Source organism: Wolffia australiana, chromosome 14 (genome assembly GCF_029677425.1).
Source record: "Wolffia australiana isolate 7733 chromosome 14, ASM2967742v1".
Classification (NCBI taxonomy): domain Eukaryota; kingdom Viridiplantae; phylum Streptophyta; class Magnoliopsida; order Alismatales; family Araceae; genus Wolffia; species Wolffia australiana.
The window spans coordinates 1,350,525-1,372,671 of record NC_135848.1 but is presented as its reverse complement, the minus strand read 5'-3'; the positions used below and the strand labels follow the sequence as shown (position 1 = coordinate 1,372,671).

At 41.4% G+C, this 22,147-nt stretch overlaps 3 protein-coding genes, 1 long non-coding RNA gene and 1 other non-coding gene across 7 annotated transcripts; 2 read left to right on the top strand and 3 right to left on the bottom strand.

The window, feature by feature from the left end:
• Window positions 1–85: 85 nt before the first annotated feature.
• LOC144711594 (Protein kinase superfamily protein) lies at window positions 86–9,886 on the bottom strand. Of its 3 annotated transcripts, XM_078585569.1 has the most exons (18): window positions 9,498–9,883; window positions 8,694–8,779; window positions 8,394–8,594; window positions 7,780–8,238; window positions 7,074–7,706; window positions 6,791–6,963; window positions 6,467–6,713; window positions 5,591–5,683; window positions 5,358–5,498; window positions 5,151–5,243; window positions 4,769–4,976; window positions 4,595–4,680; window positions 4,334–4,422; window positions 1,935–1,986; window positions 1,755–1,811; window positions 1,030–1,170; window positions 442–519; window positions 86–373 (listed from the first exon to the last, which is right to left on the bottom strand). In XM_078585569.1, exons 1-18 carry the CDS (start codon window positions 9,676–9,678, stop codon window positions 272–274), a joined length of 3,120 nt encoding a protein of 1,039 aa, XP_078441695.1. In that variant the 5' UTR covers window positions 9,679–9,883; the 3' UTR covers window positions 86–271. The 3 variants fall into 3 exon arrangements, 2 of the variants coding, with proteins under 2 accessions (XP_078441695.1, XP_078441696.1); XM_078585570.1 differs by lacking the exon at window positions 1,755–1,811 and having other exon boundaries at window positions 9,498–9,885; XR_013583621.1 differs by lacking the exons at window positions 1,755–1,811; window positions 1,935–1,986 and having other exon boundaries at window positions 311–373; window positions 9,498–9,886.
• Window positions 9,887–10,154: 268 nt separating this feature from the next.
• Window positions 10,155–14,286, bottom strand: LOC144711595 (DNA ligase-like protein). Its single transcript, XM_078585571.1, has 11 exons — window positions 13,769–14,286; window positions 13,637–13,691; window positions 13,457–13,556; window positions 13,288–13,384; window positions 12,699–12,752; window positions 12,521–12,618; window positions 11,833–12,442; window positions 11,310–11,427; window positions 11,186–11,232; window positions 10,940–11,083; window positions 10,155–10,441 (listed from the first exon to the last, which is right to left on the bottom strand). Exons 1-11 carry the CDS (start codon window positions 14,171–14,173, stop codon window positions 10,238–10,240), a joined length of 1,932 nt encoding a protein of 643 aa, XP_078441697.1. The 5' UTR covers window positions 14,174–14,286; the 3' UTR covers window positions 10,155–10,237.
• Window positions 14,287–14,346: 60 nt separating this feature from the next.
• Window positions 14,347–15,707, top strand: LOC144711598 (uncharacterized). The gene is made up of 2 exons (XR_013583622.1): window positions 14,347–14,473; window positions 15,504–15,707. It is a non-coding gene; the product is annotated as an uncharacterized LOC144711598 (long non-coding RNA).
• On the top strand, window positions 15,152–15,228 carry LOC144712580 (small nucleolar RNA R16). The gene has a single exon (XR_013583841.1). It is a non-coding gene; the product is annotated as a small nucleolar RNA R16 (small nucleolar RNA).
• On the bottom strand, window positions 15,651–17,154 carry LOC144711597 (Leucine-rich repeat (LRR) family protein). The gene is made up of 2 exons (XM_078585580.1): window positions 16,031–17,154; window positions 15,651–15,963 (listed from the first exon to the last, which is right to left on the bottom strand). Exons 1-2 carry the CDS (start codon window positions 17,024–17,026, stop codon window positions 15,733–15,735), a joined length of 1,227 nt encoding a protein of 408 aa, XP_078441706.1. The 5' UTR covers window positions 17,027–17,154; the 3' UTR covers window positions 15,651–15,732.
• Window positions 17,155–22,147: the final 4,993 nt, after the last annotated feature.

Genomic DNA, 22,147 nt, shown 5'->3' with positions numbered 1-22,147 from the left:
TCCTGTCATAAGATGGACGCTTACCTGATCTAATCAGGCTGAACCTATGCTACAAGTCAAAATCAGGCTCCTTGGTAACCAGATAAAGTTATGAACATCATATTTCATTATTTACTATGTATAAGTTGACTGTACATGAATCTTGGCCATGTGGTCGTATCTTCTAGATGGTGTGAAGTAAGTCGAAGGAACTACGCTGATTCGGAAAAATTGTGGGCCCAAACATGGTAAACCCAATATAAATGCGAATAATGGAGAACGAGAGAGAGGACTAAGGTCGAGAATTCGGACCTTTCAATGGGGTTGAAGATTTTGGTAATCTTCCACTTTCAATCAGTACGTCGTAATTCATTGATGCTAATTGGGAAAGATTCTGCCAAATAAGATGGCGAGAGCCGTCAGAATAAACATTTGACTGGATGATCCAACAATAAATTTCACCTTAAAAGAGAAGTTGATCGTGGAAAGATTGACATGTTGGGAACTGGAAAAGTCCCTCCATTCACATTGTTGGGACCCCTGAAAGTCGAGAACATGAAGAAAATAAGAAGCCAGAGTGATTGACTTAAATAGAGATTCCGGAGAATCTTTTAACGTTGTACTACAATTATTGAATTAAAATGAAGGCAGATTTCACAGGGAGAGAATAACACTAAATTATTATAAAGTCTGAGTGCTCGTATCAAAATAAATTTACTAGGCATTATTGGTCAAACACGAGATGGAACAACACAAAGAAAATGGTCTCGGTTTCAGAGGGAGACAATTGGATAGCATTTTCCCCATTAAATTTCAGTTCTTGAAATTTAAGACTCGAGAAGACTAGTGAAGATAATATTTACAAAAAAAGGAGTTTCCAAGTGATGCTATAGAAAAAATGAAGTTTTGCATTCACTGACAATTAGATAGCATCTCATAATATTAAATTTCAGTTCTTAAAATTAAGACTCGAGAAGACTAGTGAAGATAAGATTTACAAAAAAAGGAGTTTGCAAATGATGCTTTAAATGAAGTTTTGCATTCACTGACCTCGTTATCGTAGGGAGAGCTTGAATCTGTTGCCTCAGACAGGCAGTCACTTAAATTCTGGTAATGCAAAGAGGTTGACGAATACCGTGACAAAAAATAGCTTGTGTCATCAGCACTTTCAGGATTTGGGACAAATGCAGCCTGGAATGGTAATACAAATCACAAAGGGTATAGAAAAATTGTAATTTTTACCACTTAAAAAAGTTGATATACTTAAATAATTTAATATATTTAAATAATTTAAAGACATTCCAGGCTTCGGATGTAGATCTATTTCTGTCTACGCTATTGATTTCTATTTTAGCTATTTTAGAGTCATATAATTGATGAAGGAATCTTTTATGGTTTTTCTTCAGTAAAAGGATGATATAAATCACAAAATTAGGTTTTCCACACTTTTATTTAGATGCAACAAAAATCTGGAGAAGAAATTTTAGCAATAGGTTTGGTACTCTAGAACCCTATTAGGACGATAAACAAATGTTGGGGGTTATATTCCAGGTATATTGATGAAAAATACATACGTCCTTTTTCACTTTGTTTTTCTAATTTTTCGAGTTGTTACTAAGCATGCTTCATTTCTTGATTGATCTTTTATGACCTTTCCTTGATGCATGCGTTTGAACAGGGTATGGAGCCTATGGATGTACTCCATTTTTTATATAGATGAAATTATTTAATTTTTTCATCTAGTATCATAGATAATGTGCCGCAGCCTCTCTTACCTTTTGTAAGGCAAGGTTTGCCCAGTCCACCTTCTTAAAAAAAGGATGACTTTTCACCTGTCATAGCCAGGAACCACAGTTAAAAGCAAAAGAATAAATTCTAGGATAATTGGTAACCATTCTTGAAATTACATGGAAGCATGAGAAAATCCAAGAGAGGAAAGTATCATGAAAACAAACCTCAGGGGCACCATTTGCACCAAGGCGCTGGTTGGGGTCCAGAGAAAGGAGCCTGTGGGAGAGAACACATGAGAAATGAACGAAGAGTGTAGAACATGCTAGAGGAAACTGATACTAAAGTATGCCCCCAAGGGTATCTTCCGTACTTTAGGCCATTCAGGGTATTTTGGTCTTTTGTTTCTTGGATAAATTTCCCCCGGGCCTATAAATATCTGTCGCCCTCTCATTCAAAGTCAGGGTAATAAAAAATGATGAGGCAAGTCAGTATTAGCTCAACCTATCCGGGGTCTCTATCTCTCTCAGTCCCTTTCCTTTCATGAGCCTTCAACTACCACCCAGAAATCCGATATCTCTGCGACCGCCTCACTGGGTCTTCAGCCAGAATTCCCTCTGATGTGGTGGTATCTACCTTGTCTCTGATCTGTTACTCTCTCCTAACCCCTCGGGGATAACCTTCTCTAATGATCATCCCCTCTCACCATATCGCCTTGTCTCTCATCTCCAGTCGGTATGGACTTCAGTGATAATCTGCCTAAGTCCCAAGACTCAGATACAATTCTTTTAGTCATTGACAGGGACAGAAAATCTACTCATTTCATGAGCCTTTGACACAAGCTCTTCGGCAAGGATGCAGCAGTCATGTTTGCCTGAGAGGGGGTTGATATGATCCCAGGCCAGGTTTATGAATGATGCCTGCCCATTATGAACACCCAGCCTAAAAGCATTCCAAATCTGGTCACTCAAGGCAGGAAGGATCACCGAAAGAGGAGATAATGCTGTGCCCAAGGCCATCGTCTTTGACCGGAATCAAATCTTCACAAGCTTGTTCTGGAAGAAGTCTAATTGTCTCCAAGGGACCACATGGAAAATAAGCTCACCGTATCACCCACAGACTGATAAACAATCCGAAGTGGTCAACCGCCACCTGGAGAATTATCAGAGGAACTTCCCTTCAGAATGACCAAACGACTGGTATTGCTGGCTGCCCTCACAAAGCTGAGTTACAGCACCTGGTTCCATACCTCCCTGCAGAAGACGCCTTTGAGGTTGTCTATGGCTGAGATCCCCTGATGCTCACTGGTGCAGGGTGGGGACCCTCCCCTGGAACCCCTAGGCCAGCACCTGATGGAGCTGGATCTCATGTTGGATCTCCTGAAGGTGCACCTGCAGAGGGCCCCAGATCTGATGATGCGGTCAACAAACAAGCATCTCCAGGACATCGAATTCTAGATGGGGAACTTGGTCTACACCTTCTAATGTCCATATAGCACGTGCCCAAGTTCGTGCGGCTGTATAGGTTTGTAGAGTGGGTTGGAGCAGTTGCCTACAGGCTGGAGCTCCAGGAGTCAACCACACCTTCCAAGTCCTGGATACTCAGCCCTCCTTCACAGGTATGGGCGTTTTGATAAAATGGAAGTGCTAACCAAAAGACGAAGCAATGTGGGATGACGCAGTGAAGATGAACGAGCAGCTAGGGGGACAAACACCTTGAGGACAAGGAGCTCACTCAAGGGGGTGTATTGGAAAAGATCCTTTAGATAATTTATAATGATGACGGAGAAAGTCCAGGTCCATTGGGTCAGGTTTGGATGACCATTTTTCCTGTCACATCCTCAGGGCCCAAATTCTCTATATATTTCTAATTTGCTATAAGTAAGTATCATATACTGTATGATTAGAGTTTCTACAAAGGATTTGGTTGTTTTTTAGATCTTCCAAGCAGCATCTGGCTAGGAGAGGCCCTGCTGCATCCAGCAGAGAGAAGAACTGCCATTATCTTCGTCTTCTCTCTCACTTCCTGATCTCTCTTTGGTAGGGTTCCTCCTTGGGATCTTATCAGTGTCCAGATCCATTGCTGAAGCTAAATCTTCGATCTGTGAATGTCTCTGGATCAGGAATCCTTGAAATCTTGGATCTGTGAAGGCCTCCAGGTCTAATTTGATGGTCTACTTCACTTGCATTTTGATAAAAAGTCTGCAACAGAAATTGCAAATATCCTCGTACTGCATGATAGGACCAAGCATGTCCCAATTGATCCACATTTTCTCATGGAGAAAGTGTAAGCCCTCATAATTCGTTTCTTATTTGTTGGCTCTTCTGATCAGACTGCAGACATCTTCACCGAAGGACTTCCTGCGAAAATTTTCTCTGAACTAATAGCCACGCTTTCCATGGACAATATCCACATCTCGTTTGCGGGATAGAGCTCGACACAGAGGTAGGGTGCGGTATTATATTGTAACTGGTATTTGAGGGATAGACCTTTCTGGTTTTACACATACTTATTTTACTTCTGCTGTAGCTGGTATGTATACATTCTACAAACCCTAATGCGAAAATTTTCTTGCATCGAAAAAATAGGTTGCCAGATTTTGGTCAGAGGAAATTTTAGAACAAACCTTTCGATCAAGTCTTTAGCTTCAAAAGACATCTCCTCCGGAACCTCAGGCAAAGGAATTTTTCTGTTCAAGATGTTTTCAAAGATTCTCTGTTCGGGAATAAAACCAGATCAAAAACTTCTCAGAAGCCATATCCATATTGCAAGATAATGATATACATATATAAAAATAAAGCACATTAAGATAAATAAAAGTTTCTCGAATTATAAATGTAAACATAAAGCTTATATAAAAGAACAATAAGTCTTGAAGTAAAAACACCTCAGGGAGCTCGGCAGAGAAAGGAGGAATTCCAGTTATGAACTCAAACAAGATAATTCCCACCGACCACCAGTCTGCTGCATGGCCTGAAGGAAATATATTTTTCCAAAGTATGAGATCATTTCAACATTATACGAACATTTTTTTAAATGATTCATAGATAATGTTTCTTACCATGTTCAGTCCCGAGAAGAATTTCTGGGGCCAAATAATCTGGCGTCCCAACAGCAGAATGCCTACTTTCGTTAGGCTCTTTGGAAGAATATTCCCTGGATTCATGCATATTCCCTGGATCCAAAAGTATAGAGTTGCTTGACCCAGAACCAGACAAATCAACTGCTTTGTTGAGTAGGCCAATTTTTGACAAACCAAAGTCCGTCAGCTGGCAAGGATAATATCAATAATTATTTTTGTAAAAATAAAATGGGGTGATATATTCTGTGTTATCAACGAAAGTGATAGAACCTTTTGCGTTTGCAAGAGAAGATGCGCAAGAAAATAAAATTTCAAATTTGCGACAGTTTCAAGAATGCGAAAATAGGTTTTATCTTCTGACCTTGATATGCCCATCTCGTGCAATTAGAATATTGTCTGGCTTCAAATCACGGTGCACAATTCCCAAAGAATGAAGATATTCTAATGCAAGAACCTGACAAAAGGAAAAAATGACAATGGTTTAAAATAAAACATTTTGTAATATAGTAAACATTTTTGAATGGGGTTATAATGAAAACCGCAAAAAGAGAAAGCTTGAGCCACAGACCAGCTCGGCAATATAAGTACGAGCAATGTCTTCCTCAAAGCACCCTACTTTTCGAAGCAACGAGTATAAATCACCACCATTTAGATATTCCATAACCAGGTACAGATTATCTCTACAAGTGAATGAATAGAAGAACCGCACCTGAACAAGCAGAAAAGTCTGATCGTTACCAACATAAAACTACGTAATAATAATTTACCCTCATATTTAATACGGAGACAAAGCACACTCACCACAAATGGATTCCGGACGGTAATTAATATGTTGCGCTCTGCCAGTATCCGTTCAATGTCATTCTTCCGTATCATGTGCAGCTTTTTCAGCACCTGCCATGAAGCACAAAATCAAGCCGTGCGAAAGTTAGCCCAAACTCTAGATATCTTAAATATGATAGTTCCATACATAGATCGATGATATCAAATTAAAAGAGACGTAAAATTTAAAAGAGATGAACAATTTATTAATGGAATATGATAGGATCCTGGTTGGGATCCTATCCAATGAACATTGAGTTGATGTAAAGACTGGACGATCCTTGATTTAGGACAGATCCAGAGGGAGGGACCTTCAGGGAGTGATACAATGGTGGCATATCATCACCGAGATGATAGAAAATGGTCGTTGCCAAGAGGGGATAAGAAGTAGGATGGACTTCGCCTATAAAGAGAAATAGGAAAAGTTGAAGCAAAACTTTATTACTCTTGGCTGCCTTCTTCAAGAGAGGGCTGTAGAGAGAAAAGATTGGGGGCAATGGTGACACTAAGGGATTGAAGCAATGGTGGTAGATCATCACCAAGATGAGAGAGAGAGAGTGACTTGGCAGAATAGTGTTGCTGTGAGGGGATAAGAGGTGGGATGGACTTCACCTGTAGAGAGAAATAGTAAACGGGAAGCAAAAATTTATTACTCTTGCCTGACCGTTTGAAGGGAGGGTTACTACTAGATAAAGGAAATTGCAGCAAAGGAAAAGACCCAAATCACCCCTCGTAGGAGGAAATGACAGAAATACCACGAAGAGGGATTGGGAATTATGTAATATTGAAGCGGAAAATGTAACCACTCCAAACTTTCCTACAAGGATATTTTACTGATAAACCAATGATTACGACCTTAATCGCGAATAAATCACCGGTGGTTCTTTTTCGTGCAAGAGACACCTCGCCAAAGGCCCCCCTGCTTATGGGTTTGATTATGTCAAAGTCATCAATGCTTGTCCGCTCTTTATGAGATGAGTGTGGAGTTGAGGTGGATGACTGAAAAGAATGATCCCGAGAAGACCGTCCACCTTCTTCATACAGAAGAGCTTCATCAGACCCCTTATGACTTCTACATTCGTTGGCCAGGAGATATTTTTCCCTGATTCAACAACTTCAAATGTCATTATAATGTTTTTAAAATAAATAAGAAAACAAATAAATCAGTTAAAAACTTACTCCAACAGGTTTCTCAGACGATTACCAAATGTGTCCACAACAAGGGCTTTTATCTTAGACTGGCACAAAATTTTCCGCAAGTTTTGCATGCAGATATCCAAAATTTCCACAGCCCCTTCCATTTTAAAATCAATACTCTCTACTCTTCGAGCTATCTCAGCGAGTTTGTTGATCTGGGGGGAAATCATTCAACCGGAATGAAATACAGGGAATTTCATCCCACCACATTCGAGAAAGATTGGAAAAAGGTTATAAGAGCTATACTGAAATGAAAACATCACACCTGATTTGCATCCTCTGCGTGGGATGTATTGCCTTGCTCTAACCAAAATAGGTCAAAATGACTAGCCCTTGGAGTTGAATTTGACGAAGCTGAGGTCATGTTATCATTTGAAGAGGCGAGTCTCATATTTAGGTGACCTTTGAGACCACTTAAGTTGGAAATAATGGACTCATCTAGGAATGCAGTGTCCATTTCATGGAGGTCTTCAAACATTCCTTGGAGTCCCTTACTGTGCCACTCGAGAACCTTTGGGGACTGACTAATGGATCTATTGACCGAATTGTGATTCTGAACTCTTGATATCTCTGGACTACTACAAACTAAGTCGATGTTCTGAGCATAAGACTCGCCAATTTGCTCCAAAATTTCTGACAGTCTCCCCAGACGATCATCCAGGTCTACTCCATCCACATCACATTTGTCCGCATAAGCACATATATAGGAATGTGATTCTAAGCTGGTTGTGGGGACATCCTCTTCACATATCCTACAGATTACTGAATCTACCTCATCTAAAGATTCTTCATGTTCAGGAAGTGAATCTAAAATGGACTTGGGAAGACCAGCCACTTTAGGATGATACTCACCGTTAGCCCCACAAGTCCCATTGCTATCGGTAGTATCAGATTCCGCCTGAAATAAAAATGAGAATTTTAGTACCAATAAGGTAAAAATGAGAAAAAGGGGGTAAACGAAAAATTATGACCTCGGTGATCACTGAATATTGATGCTGACGCATAGGAGCGATTTCCGGCTTTTTTGACCAGCCCATTTCAACAGACGGCACCCTCTCAAGACACCACTTCAACTTGTGAAGAGAATCCTCATTGATGGCACCTCCGTCTTTCTGAAACTGCATTAACCTCGTGCAACGAGTCAAAATGAAGAGCATACGAGTCAGAAGCTGCTTCAAGACATCAACTTGGCAGCTTAGTCTCTTCTCAGCAAGTTCTTGAACAATCCCTTCACAACTCTCTTGGAACTCATCACAAGACATCTCCATGCAATTTCGTGCTAGATGCAATAGGTTCTCCACAGGATGCACAATCTCAATAACAGGGTCTTTCTGCAGAATCTCAGAAAGATCTCTGGCGAATAAAGCAAGCTCCACATTGACCACTTCCTTGGCGTCATGACACTTTGAGCTAAACGATCCGACCAACTCCTGAAGAATCATGGTTTAAAACTACTCTCAATAAATTATATTTTTTGGAAAGAAAGAGACATTTTTGGGCAGGAAACCTTATTTTCTATTTCCTTCTGAGAGATTGAAAAGGAAGTGAGCCATGGAGGCCTAACGCAATAGAAATGGCAGCGTACCTTCAGATCACTATAGCTATGAGCCCGGGGATGTGAGGGACGAATCCCTCCTCTTGGTCCTAATTCATGGGAGAAACTCTTCTTTGTGTCTGGTACTTTTCTTTGATAGGCTGATCGATTACCCTGAACATCCTTGAAATCAACGAACTGTCCATCGTTTGAAAAACCTTTACATGAAGTTATGGCTTCTCTTTTTTTTAACTGAACAAAAAGTATGCATTTATCAATACAACAAGAACTTTGAAAATTAATGACGAATATATCTCTCGAGATTCCCAATATTTCTCAGCAAAAATTTACCTCATTTTCTGGGGACGTCTTAATCGAGTCGTTGACAAAGAGGTAAGATGAAAACCACCGAGCAATCTTTTTTCCTTTGCGGAAACCTGGTAGATGAAAGGAAGCTTAAACAAATTTATGTGAAATGTCTTATCGATCAGACGAATTAGAACAAAGACCATGATCTCAAGAAGCAAGATGGACTTAGTTTAAAGGAGACAACTTCAAATTTCCACAAAGTACTTATTCCCAATGATTGTTCATCACAGTCACATCTAAAGTCAGGTAAAGATATATGGATGCAATGAGGCTGAGAAGAGGTGTCCAGCGTTATTAGTTTTGTTATTAGTATAAACAGCTGAAAATTTCTTCAAATAATTAAATAATATAAACTGAAAAATATGCGAAAGAAGATCCCATATAAGTACTCATATTTATTAGTCCATTTCGCGTTCATAAAAAAGTGGATCCCACTCTTACAGATCTAAATAAATCTGAGTTCATCATCAAGTTTTCTAAAATAATGATTTAAACGAAATAAAACAAAGGAATCAGGTATTTCGACCAGAACACTAAAAATAGCTTCTCCGTGGATCGCTTGCCTCTAGATCAACGCGTAAACCATGCATGCATCAACACTCAACAACCGAGCAGTTCAGGAATCCAGTACCAAGGAAACACAGCACATACTAGGAAGTAAAAGGCCGTATCAATATACCTAAACGCGGAGTTTCGGCTCCAATTCAAAAACCGATCACGGAAGCATAAAACAGAGAGTACAAAATCAATCAATCAATCAATCAATCAATCAATCAACAAATCAACCTTTCGAATCGACAGTCTTTCTGCCCTCCGAAGCCTTCTGCCTTCCAAAACTAGTACCAGCAGCGCGATCCGACCGCGCAACAGCCGGCACAGGGGAATCATCCCCGCCGGAGCTGTCTTCCCGAGGGATCCGCCTAGTCTTGATCCGATTCAAACCAGACGGAATATCACTTCGATCCATCGTATCTATCCAAACCCCTCCGCCAGCAGGGGCAAGAACACGCCGTTCCTCCGATCCCTTCTTCTTCTTCTTCTTCTTCTTCTAGCAGGATAATCCACAGAGCCGGTGGCGCCGCCAGAAACCGCCTTTTATATGGTCTTCACCGTTACGCTCCGATACAGTTATTGAGAGAGAAAGCGAGAAATGCCGGCCCTAACTGGCTCCCCCACTCTACCTCTCTAGAGAGAGAAAGAAAGGGGTTCGTTACCAGTCGCACGTGCGAGCACGGCAAACCGATTCCACAACGAAGTCCCCATGGTCCAGTTCCGCACGCACGGATGACGATAACGCGTTTACGTCATTTGACTATTTGCTAATTGATGACGTGGCGTTCACGCGGTTGACATTTTTAAACATAATTAGCGGAAACAAGGGTCAACGCCAACGAAAGGTCAACCGTCCAGTAGTCAGGACGAAGATTTCGTCCCGTCTCGACATGGCGAAGGTGGGAAAGAGACGTTGACTAAGTCAGAAGAAGGTAATAGAGGCTTCTACATCGTACATAAACAGGCTCGGGGTGCTACGACGACTTTTTGGTCAACCGAAAGGCGGAGAACTGTCGGGCGGTTTGGGAACTGATAGAATTGGAAGAAGTCAACGCCGTCCGGTCAACGCGCCGGCGCAGGATTTGGAAGAGCGAGGCGCCCGATGAGTCGTCCGATGGGGCCCGCCGTAGCTGCGTTGACCTCTCTGGCTCTTTGGTCTTCACGGGTTGCTGCCGAGGCTACGGTCAGAATACCACCACCGTCAGATTAAAAACGAACGCAGATCACTCTCTCTCTGACATCATCGATGTGCTATCTGTCTACCAAAATGATAATCAAGTCATCTCTCAACCTGTCTACCCCACTCTGTCTCTATCTCTTATTATTCTTTTTCCGCTTAATTTATCTCAGCCTATAATTATCATCTGTCGGTATTTTAAACTGGATCCATCTGCATTCATAAATATATCAGTCTAATTCGATGGATTAATCAACTCATTTATACATCCATCAAGCTACCTCTCTGTATACGTTAGTCTGCAAATATTTCCTCCACATCAAAATCCATCTATATTTATCTGTCCAGCTGTCTCTACCCTATGTCTCTCACCATAATATTATCAATCTCTCTATCCATCCAGACATTTATTTCTATGGACCATTCTACCTATGTATAAACCAATCTCTATTTTAATGAATCCATCCATAATTATTAATAGCAATGAAAAGAGTCTCACCACATCCGGAAGAATATCCGCAGAGACATCCGAGCTCCGGCTGTTGCTGTCGTCACGAGAAAATATGAACGACTTCGACACAGAAGACACCTGTCTCATTGATGAGGTCTGCAGATTCCCAGCAGTTCGGCCCATAAACAACGGCTGTGGAAGAAATTAAAGAAAAATTATGTAAAATTCTAAATCAAATGAACAAAATTCGCGGAAAATAGCATAAATTGCTTGAAATAATATTTCAGTATGCACCTTAAAAGCGACGCCGCTTCGTCCGATAGCCAGAGTATCGAAGCTCGCTGAAGACATGTGTTAGAGAGTAAAGAAAATAGGATAAATTACATTAAAACTTGAAAAAAGAGTAAAATGCACTTACTGGAGATGGAATTGAGTTTTCTCTTGGTTGCAGGCAGCGAATTCACCTTCTTGATGAGACCAAAGACTTCTCTTGAGTTCTCGTCTTCGGCCGGGGCAAAAACAGAGGATTTCTCCAGCTGATCAAAGGTAGAAAGATGGGAAAGTTAGGCGGAAAATTGGCAGAGAAAAAAGAGGTATAAACAAGAAAAAGATCACCCAGAAGCGGTGATCAACCCAAAACTATAGAGATATAAACAAGAGTTACAACGGGACCAATAGCAACAATACACATATCCTCTAATCTCTGAAGTAATCTACCCATGGAGTCTTCTGGTTTGTCCAAATTACCTGAGCGATTGTATTATCCACTCATGCATTAGTATTACACATAATATTTAAGATAAATTCACAGTAACAACACAGACTATGCTTTAATTTCTGCAAATCCGGCGCAAAGACGAACAGCTCCTTTAATTTCTGTGTCATCAGGCAATGCAAATGATATAATACTATGATGAAATGCATGATATCAAGAGACTCACAGAGTGATCAAGAATGAGGCAATTGCGAATCACAGTCTCCTCTGTTTCTTCATCATCTGACACATAAGCAACATCAGAATCCGTGAACATCATCGCCATCCTCTTCTTGGCATTGCGAGCATTAAGACGAGCTGAGTTAACTCGGTTCAGGTTTCCGGGTTGCTCAGAATCTTCTTCTTCTTCGTCTTCTTCTTCTTCTTCTTCCTCTAGTTCCTCGTCATCATCTTCTTTCTTTATTAAAAATGGGATTTTTGGGTCTTTAGAGTGGGAGGTGAGTCTCTGTAACAGATTGTCTGTATCTGCAGCATCTTGATACTGAAGCCATTTCTGATGGAGCTCGTTCCTTTTGTCTGTATCCTTCTTCTTCTCTTTATAACCTGGTTCGATCAGATCGGCTAAGATTTCGGCTTCGCCGCTACAATCGTCATCATCGTCTTCGTCTTCGTCATCATTAAATCTCATCTTATCGTGATCACTATCGTCTTCCTCCTCTGCCTCATCGTCTAGAAATCCTTTGACAAGATCATTCTTCTTGTACAGGTCGACTGTTTCAGTTCTTTGTAGGATGGGGTTGATGTTTTCTTTGTCATAGTTTTCTTCTTCTGATGAACTTAAAAAGGCAAAGCAAAAAAGAATAAGTGAGGCGCTAGGATTGGCAACTAATTCATATCATTTAAAAATAGAAGACCTTTCGTCAGAGCTGTCAGAGCTATAGCTCGGGGCATGAACTTTATCCGCTGAATAGTCCTTTGTGTAGTCGCATTGTTGAGTATCATCGCCAGGTTCCTATTTGATATAAAGCATTAAAAATAAAAAATGTAGAACTTTAATAGAAATTGGGAAATTTAATTTAGAACGCATGATACCTGCGTGTTATTTGCAGGGAAATCCCCTTCAGTTCTTGAAGTCTCAAGCGATTCCTGCGCATTATTTCTCAACCAATGAGTTCAATCCTAGATCGCCACAATTCGAAGATTTGTTGTTTTCTTTAAAGAGAAAATTTGAAAGAATTAAATTCATTTTTCGGGTCTGTTGAGGTGACGCAGCGCTAGAAAGATTATTATTCGATCATGTTTTTCTTTTCCTTTTGCTCTGAAATCGGCAATGGTAAAAAAATAAAAAAACAAGTGTTGAACACAATCCAGATCTCTGATACACGTGACATGAGGAGAACGAAGTAAAGTGGAAGATTATTAGGCTCCACGAGTTCAGTTGCTGAAATGAAAATTTGTATGTTTCGAGATCTAAAAATATTTAATTATCTTCTCCCTGTGCCCCCAATAGATGCAAGGGAAATGTACAGAAATAATTTTTTTGCTAAAAAATGAGAAAATATTGAGTATAGCCGAGATTTTAGAAATAGGTAACCGGGAGCAAGGTTGAAATTTAAAAGAAGATAACCAACTCAATTCCGCCTCAATGATAAAAGTCTTCTTCCATTGTCAAATGGAATACCTCATCGTTAGTGGGCTGCGACAGCTGAGCTCCCTCAACAACAGAATTTGAGGTTGGGCATCCAAATTGATCATGCTGATTTCCGCCAACAGCAGATCTGAGAAAAAAAAATCAGATATCAAGTATTTTTTGCACCTGGAAATTAAGAAATTAAGAAAACAAGCTCTACTTTTGCAGCAATTCTTGCTTCCTCCTCCGGATCTTTTCTAGCACAGAAGAGATCGGTTTATCTTGGACAGTAACCGGCTTAAAAGACGCATTTCTAGTTTCTGAAACAGCCACAAAATTCAGAGTCTAACTTCCACGAGGTTGATAATTGAATTTCTCCAAAACGAAATTATCGATAAACCTCGCAGCAATTTCTGCGATTCAGCGTGCAACTGTTCTAGATGCGCATTCCTTTCCTGTCCACACAAATCAACGACGGTGGTCAGCAATACATCAAATCAACAAGAAAACGGGATCATTCATTTCATATTACCTTCTCGAGCCTCCGTTTTTCGCGAGCAGACTCCGTTGCTTTCCCCTCCTTTGCGCGGCGCTTACGTGAAGCCTTCTTTTTCTCTCCGGATTCCATACCTTCCTCCATAGTGAGTCGCCTCTTCGCCGATTCCGTCTTCCCTCTATCGCCTACCGCTTCTCCAGGCATTTCGTTTCCCTCGAATTTTTCCACATCAGCGTCTTCCTCAAATGACTTCATCCTCGATTCATCCGCATCGAATCGGACTCCAAATAACGGTTCCAATCCGTCGTCAAAATCCTTCTCCTCGATTGGATCCGCGATCTCCGATGCTTTCTTCAATCTTTTCAGCTTTCGATCTTCCTGCAGAGGAAAACAAGACTCTTCCGGAATCGACACGGAGATCTCATCCGCCGCGCCGTTCATCCCGATCGAAAACCGCGAATTTGGGGAGCGAATTTCGCAAGAACGAACGAGCAGAAGAATGAATTTCCGAGTAATGAGCCCTCGCAACGCTTTTCCCGCCAAAACTTCGAAACTGCCGCGCCGAGCTTACCTCTCTTTTTCTCAGATCTTATCTTCAAAAACGGCCCTTGGGTATTCATTCTAGCCCATTAAAGAAGGCCCATTTACTTTCTTATATAAATAGCTCAAAACGCGCACTCTTTGAAACAGAGTAACCCTAGCCTGTTCTCTGTGATGCGTCTCCCGATTCGTACTGACGAGGTTACGCGCTGATTTCATTCATTAGATTAGAGGATCTGCTATTCTCTTCAGAGAAAATTTTAGTTTCTTGCAATTTAGATTTGTTTTTCTTGTACTCTTGGCTGAATTTTTTCAATCGAATCGTTCGATCTGAGTTTGGGAATCCGGATGTAAGTGCTCCTGTTGATGAAACACAGGCAGACGGGCGGTCTGAATCTGATGCCGTGTTGAATGTCTGCAATAGTATGTCCATCGAACTCGATGGAGTACACCTGAGGGACAGATCTTACAGAAAATTCTTCCGTGATCTCATCGTTGTTTCTTTTGGCTCTGCCTATCGGTTTCCCTCTTTCTTGGTTCTAAGTCTGCTATGATGATTACGCATCCAACTATGTCCGGACGTCTGAGATTTGTCTGTGATTTATTGTGCAACTATCTGAGCCAATTCATTCTGTATTCTTTCAGATTTCCCTTTCTAGATTTATCCTACTTGACATTTACTAAATATCTATAACTAGGTACTGCACCGATTTTTTCATCTTCTCAATTAGCGAAAACAGTGAACTTGAGAAGTCATAAGAGGTGCAAAGATTGACGAGTTTGGCTTACCAGCACACTGCTGAAATTATAATTTGCACCTGTGTCAAATGGTCCGAACTAAATTCGCTCAATACTCTTTAATTCATTATTCCAACACTTTTCGGCAAATGATGGAGAATTTTTATGCAACTGAGTTTCCAGTGAAGACTCAACTCCGCTTATTATCTGATGCCAACCTCATATCTGGTGATAAATCTGATCATTCTAGTTATTTGGTTCACACATTACGAATAGCGAATGCATCATCTTTGAACATAAGAATTGGACTACAATCTTGAACATAACCTCAATCGTGACTCTAATGCAGTAAACTACGAAGGACCGCTGACCTAATCGAAAAAGTCATGATTTATAAGATGTTAAAGCAATTTGGATAAGCAATGACAATACTTTAAAGTCGAAGTTACAATAATGTCTTCGGATTTATAATTGTGCATCCTATACTTTGTAGGGACCAATTTTTGAATTCTCCTGACACGTGGAAACCACCGGGGCAGTTGATTTGTTTACAATAGCGAAGGTCTTACGTACTCTATAGTGAACGAACGTGCGATGAACTACCGGGGATTCTTCTATGTACTATGATTGGCGCAAAAGCTACACAAGACCTAACTAACATTTGAAACGGAGAGTACCAACGGCTACATTTTCCAAACCCGTCCAACGGCCGTTCGAAAGTATCACCGGCACTTCGACGGCGGCCTCACCCCGTTGACCAGATCATCCTCCTCGTCATCGTCCCCGTCTATCTCATCATTCTCCGGGTCAACGGCGTTGACCCGCCGCCTTTTCCTCGCCGGACACGGCCCGGCGTCAACCTCCTCCTCGCTGACGTCGTCCTCGTCCCCGCCGTCATCCTCGCTCGCCTCCCTCCGTCCCGCCGGCTGAACGAGGAACTCCCCGGCGTCATCCTGGGCGACGCAAATAAAAAGTCAACGCAAAGTCGACCAGAAAGAGAGAGAGAGAGAGAGAGAGAACCTCGTCTTCCTCGTCATCGTCATCATCGTCCGACTCGCAGTCCTCGTCCAAACCAGGACCGTCGGATTCGCCAATCTCCCCGTTCTCGTCCTCCTCGGCGAGATCGTCGCCGTCGATCTCTCCCTCGGTGCTTCGGCTGGCGCCAGCCTTGGGCTCATCGTCCTCATCCTCGTCCTCATCGTCATCCTCCTCGTCCTCCTCGACCCCGTCCTCCTCCTCGCTGTGCACCTCGATAACGTCCTCATCGTCATCGTCATCCTCATCGAGCTCGTCGGAGTCCTCGTTGGGAAGGACCTCGCCGAACCCGTTCAAACCCGGCCGCCCGTCGTCCGCGTCGCTCTCGTCGTCCTCGTCGACGTCCAGAACGGCGCCGCGGCCGGAGAAGGCGGCGGCGGAGCCGTTGACGGTGCGGGCGGCGCGATCCTCGCCCTCGATCTCGCCGCTGCCGGGGTCGTCCTCGTCCTCGTCCTCGTCGTCGTCCTCTTCGTCGTCCGTCTCGGGGCGCTCGTTCTCGTCGGCGTCCATCTTGTCCAGGTACTTGAGGGAGCGGATGAGGGAGAAGACGCGGGGGCGGTAGTCTTTGAGGCGGGTGACGGGGCACTCGTAGAGATCGAGGGAGACGAGGCGGAGGCGGGCGAGCGGGGCGAGATCTTCGACGAACTGGATGCGATTATTGGAGAGATCGAGATCGCGGAGGGAGTCGAGGCCGGCGGCGACGAGGAACTCGAGCCCCCCGGCGATGCGATTGTCGGAGAGGATCAATCGCTGGAGATTGCGAAGCCGAGGGAACGACTCGAGAGAGGAGACGCCGACGTTGGCGATGGAGAGGTGCTCGAGGGACTGGAATCGCTCAAGGAGAGAAGGCGGGGGGAGGCGGCCGTGGAGGCACTTCACCGCGCCGTCCAGGGTCAGGCTGCGCGGCGCCGCGGCGGAGTCGAGCTGCGCCTCTAACGCCGCCTCCACCGCCCGCTCCCACGCGTCGTCCGTCACCACCATCGCCTCGATCAACGATGACGATGACGATTGCCGCCGGCGAAACCCTAGCTTGCGGGGGAATTCGATCGTCTTCCAGCTCGGTCTCCGAGGGGGGGAGGGGGGGAGGACCTTCGCGAGAGAGAGAGAGAGATAGGGCAGGGAAGAAGGGGGCGGGATCGGGTAACCGCCCTCGGGATTCTCTGTGAGCGGGTTTTGGGAGGGGGCGGGTTGGCGGTAAGTTCACCGCGGAGGCGGATAACTAGGTGGGCTGTTAGGTGACGACACCCCCCGCCTCTCCAGCGGTCTGTGTTTCTCGCGTGAGGGCGGTGCCGCCGTCGGATGGTACCACGGGGATCCGTGACGTGGCGGATTGGACGGTGGGGATTCTTTCTCGTTTCTCTCGACGGCGGAAGGATAATGGGCCGGCCCAACGCAAAAAGTATGGTATTTTGTCTTTTTTTTTACTTGGATGCAAGCATTTAAAGTTGATTCCCACTTAGTGTTTATTTTATTTATTTTTTGCCATGAATAAAATGAAGGCTGAATGGTTCGCCTACTCATATACTCATCTTATACGTTATTTTCAGGTGATTGAGTAAGCTTGTCAGTAGAGTTGGGTGAAATAATAGAAGAAATTCAAGGATATTTAGGTGCATTGCTACTTTCAATTAATATCCAGTGAATCCCACATTTCTTTGGGCATTACTTTTTGATTTCTCCCTCTCTATGTGTGTGTGATAGAGAATCCACTCATAAATTGCTATTCTAGAAAATTCCATGGAAGACAGTGGTTACTGATCCATGATTATACTTTCTTTCACTAGTACTGGTTTATGGTGTAAATATAATAAAAACTTCCATGCTAAACACCTTTTTTGAAAAAAATAACGTGTATTTTGTAAGATGGAAATTCCATGCTAAATTATGGACCATATATGTGAAATCGAGAGTAAATGGGAAGATATTTTGTAAGGTTGTAGATGACGAATATTTTTCATCAGAAGTAAAAGATATATTTCATATTTTTAGTATTCTCGATAATCATTCATTGATGTCCTTTAATTTGACAATTCATACCCTTAAAGAACTCTGTCATCCGTCAAAAAACGTCCACAAAGACACTGTCTGCAACTATATCGCTGTAAAACATTACCCAAGTGGTAGAGTAAGCCAGAGAGAGTGTGTGAAGGATGAAGAAAGAGCAGAACATAGTGGGAGAGGCAGAGAGTGTGAGTAAGTTGCTGAAAGAGTAGGGTAGAGAGAGATAGCAAGAAAAAAAGATATAATGTGAAAAATATAGAGAAAGAGAAAGAAATGGCAAGAGAGACAAAAGAACATAGGAGCGAGTGAGTAAGTAAGAGAGTGTACGTGAAAGAGAGAAAGAGTGAAGGACATAGTGGACGCACAGAGAGAGAGAGGTAGAGGGGGAGCGAGAAAGTAACAGAGAAGATAAAATCACAAACAGCACTAACAGCAATTTTAAAAAGCACAAATAGCAAGCAAGAGAAGAGGGAAGGAGATATGGGATACCTCTACATTCATCATGGATCCCCAAGCTCCCAGGCACAATTCCCTCAGCAACAGTTCTCTGTAGCAGTTCCTTTCCCAGTGCTAGAGTAATGCATGGAATTCTCATGAAAGTAACATCTTTTAACATAAAAATATCCTCATGTCAGGAGGAAAAAAAAATCACCCTTTTTGGGTGTTAGAGTAGACAACAAATAGGCATTATGTCTATGAAGAGGGAAGGAGATATTATTTAACAGCTTTTGATTCCAACTTATTCAATCCCGCATTATGTCTATGAAAAAAATAAGGACATCCAAATATTCCCAGTTTATGTGTTTATGGATTTAAATGAGGATAAAACAAACTCATTTTATTAAAAGGAGACTCACAATTATTAATGAGATGAGTGGTCGTTAACAGAGCTTCTTTCGACATTTTTTTGGAGCACTGCTATCAATAATCAGTAAATCTGTTTTTTCAACAATGCGTCCTGTACTCCTTTCAGAAAGTCAATTTTGCTGAGGTATACATGTATATAATGATTCATGTATGATAACCCTCTGTTTTCAAAAAATCCATCAACTTCTGATTGCAGTAATCCTTGGCATTATCAGTCTGAATTGTTGTAGTATTAATTTGTATAAGAATGTCATAATATTTGAAATTTCAAAGTTATTTTGAATTAAAAATACTAATGTAAAACATGTGCATTCATCAACTAAAACAAGAAATCATCAATGACTCTTCGACTAAACATCTGAAGTTGGAACCCATTTATCACAATGAATGAGATGTAATGGTAACTGTTTTCATTTAATATATAGATATTATAGAGACCTTTTATGTTTTGAAAGACATGACAAGTAAGTCTATTATTTGTGAAAACCAAATGAGGAAAAAGAAGTTCCAGAACTGTCTCAGATCCTGATCATTGTTTGCATTAAGCTCATCCTGTTTAAAACAAGATATGCAACTTGTCCACTGTTTAAAAGACGGTAGAGTCCTTGCTCAATTTTAACAAGTCCAATCCTCTGGTTGGACCCCTTTTTCACCAAGAACTATTCAACATCATCAAAGTGTACAACATAATGTGGCAAGATTGCTAATTTCTGAATATAAATGAGATTAATACACAATTCAGGAATGTGTATAACATCCTCTGATATTCCAATGGATCCTAATCTGATCTTTCCCACCCCTGGTCATCCATGAGCTGTTTGAACCTTACTATTTCTTGGACATGAGGTATAATAAAAACTTCCATATATACACTTTTGGGAAAAATCATGTGTATTTTGTAAGACGGAAATTCCATGCTAAACTATGGACCATATGTGTGAAATCAAGAGTGAATGGGAGGATAATTTTTAAGGTAATAGATGATGAATATTTTTCATCAGAAATAAAATATATATTACATAGTTTTAGTATTCTCAATAATCATTCATTGATGTCTTTTAATTTGACAGTTCATACCCTTAAAGAACTCCGTCATCTGTAAAAAAAAGTCCACAAAGACACTCCCTCTAATTATGTTGATGTAAATCATTACCGTTGTGATAAAGTGAGCAAGAGAGAGAGAGAGAGTGAAAGATGGAGAAAGAGCAGAACCTAGTGTGTGAGACACAATATGTGTAAGTTGGGGAAAGAGAAGGGGGGAGAGAGAGCGAGCAAGTAAACAAGTAATTACGAGATAAATATAGGGAAAGAGAAAGAACATGCACGAGAGACAGAAGCACATGAGCAAGTGAGTAAGCAAGAGAGATTTTGTGAAAGAGAGAAATAGAACAAGCAAAGGAGAGGGTGGAGGCACAAAGAGAGGTAGACTTAAAATTAGTGCAGACATAAAATTAAAATTTCATTCCAATATATATGTTTAAATTTACTAGAATAACCACTTGGCTTGTATTTTATTTTATTTGAAAAAGAGAGAAAGAATAAAAAATATGCAGAATATATATATAGATATATATATTGAGAGAGAGAAGAGGATGCAGAGAGAAAAGCAAATTGTGGTGATTGGGTGCGAAGGAGAGTCGTGGGGTAATTGTTGTGGGATCTGTGCAATGGGAGTGGGCATCGAAGGCTCCTAGGAGGAGTTTGGGGGTACAGACCTTTGACGTAGCTCCCAACACAGCTCGTACTTGGAGGTACATATGTTTGGCTCTTGCATATAACAAATTAACCAAGCTAGAAATTTGCCGAGGGAGCTATCTCAACCTTATGTGGACAAAGTGACAACAGCTTGCCATGGAAGAGACAACAGCTTTTTTTGCCATCTATGTGGACAAAGTGACACCAGAAGGGTCTGTGATTAGTTCTTTGATCCGAGAGAGATACAATGAGTTAGATTAAGAGAGAGATAAGGAGAAATAAATTTTCACAAAGAGAGAGAGTACATTATGTTTTTAATTAATAAACATATAATATCCTTAAGTCAACATGTGGTATCCTTAAGTATTGAGAAAATGGGATATCTCAGAGAACAACAAACATGTGACACAAAGACTGGACCCTAATTATTGGCAAGAGGAGCATCTATATACTTTTTAGTCTCTCTTGAATTCCATTCTTCATTATTTGAGATTGACTTAGCCTCTAAATATAATAATTAATTATCATAACGGATCACTATAGGTTTTTTGAATAAGGATACCTTATATATAAAATAATAATTATTATTTTCAATCCAATAAATCTCAACTAAATACCTTGCCCGGTATCTTGGGCTGTTGATAGATCTGCACGGCTTGTTTTGTAGCAACATAGACAGGGATTAGCATAACCCACCATCTACGCTTTCTATACATGTACTTGGAGTTCAGATATTAGTCATTTCCCTATTGCTTTTACTCTTTGATGTTTTATAATATTCTATTACTTTTTTCTCTCAAGATGGTATAAAGGAATGGAGACATGGACTAAGCCTGAGGAGGGAGGGAGGGAGAGAGAGAGAGTAAATGGGAGTGCAACAGATAGAATGACATACAGAGAATATCAGAGAATGAAGGCTGAAAAAAAACTTAGAGAGAGAGAGAGTGAGGGAGAGAGAGAGACTTAAAGAGAGAAACTAAAGGGGTGAGGGAGAGACCTACAGAAATATCTACTAAAAGACAAACAGACTGACATACACTAAAAGTTCAAGAGATAGAGAGAGAGAGTGAGAGATAATGATAAAGATAGAGATAGGGTGGTAAGTTCAAGAGACTTTAAGGGAGAGGGAGTGAAATAAAGGGGTAGACTTAGAGAGATTGAGGGAGAGAGACTGAGAGTAGGGTTCGCCCAACTGATATCTGTCCGTCATCTGGTATCGGAAAACTGATATCAGATATCTGGGAAAAAATGGGACGTGCCGGATATCGGATATCGGATACCGGACAAAATCCGTCTCTAAGGGGTAGACGGATATCAGAACCTGATACCGTAGGTAGAGGGACGCGACGGATACTGGATGCTGAATATCGGTTTTCGATATCCGGATATCAGAACTGGTATCCAGATATCGGAACCAGTATCGACAGTAAAAAATACTATATACATGTCAATCTATGACTTACTTACATTAGCATCAAATGATTTTATTCTATTTTGAATCTCAATTAATATATAGAGTACACAATTTTTATTTTCTTC

Bases quoted from the DNA above. Each gene is read 5' to 3' on its own strand.
- LOC144711594 (XM_078585569.1), bottom strand. From the start codon at position 9,678: ATGGATCGAAGTGATATTCCGTCTGGTTTGAATCGGATCAAGACTAGG. The intron at 5,244-5,357 runs GTCTGTGGCTCA...TCCTTTTGTCAG, and splicing joins GTACTTATATTGCCGAGCTG to GTTCTTGCATTAGAATATCT. The intron at 1,171-1,754 runs GTAAGAGAGGCT...TTACCATTCCAG, and splicing joins CAAACCTTGCCTTACAAAAG to GCTGCATTTGTCCCAAATCC.
- LOC144711597 (XM_078585580.1), bottom strand. From the start codon at position 17,026: ATGGTGGTGACGGACGACGCGTGGGAGCGGGCGGTGGAGGCGGCGTTA. The intron at 15,964-16,030 runs GTTCTCTCTCTC...TGCGTCGCCCAG, and splicing joins ACGATGACGAGGAAGACGAG to GATGACGCCGGGGAGTTCCT.
- LOC144711595 (XM_078585571.1), bottom strand. From the start codon at position 14,173: ATGAACGGCGCGGCGGATGAGATCTCCGTGTCGATTCCGGAAGAGTCT. The intron at 13,557-13,636 runs GTTTATCGATAA...TGGCTGTTTCAG, and splicing joins ATCGCAGAAATTGCTGCGAG to AAACTAGAAATGCGTCTTTT. The intron at 12,619-12,698 runs GTATCATGCGTT...TATATCAAATAG, and splicing joins TCCCTGCAAATAACACGCAG to GAACCTGGCGATGATACTCA.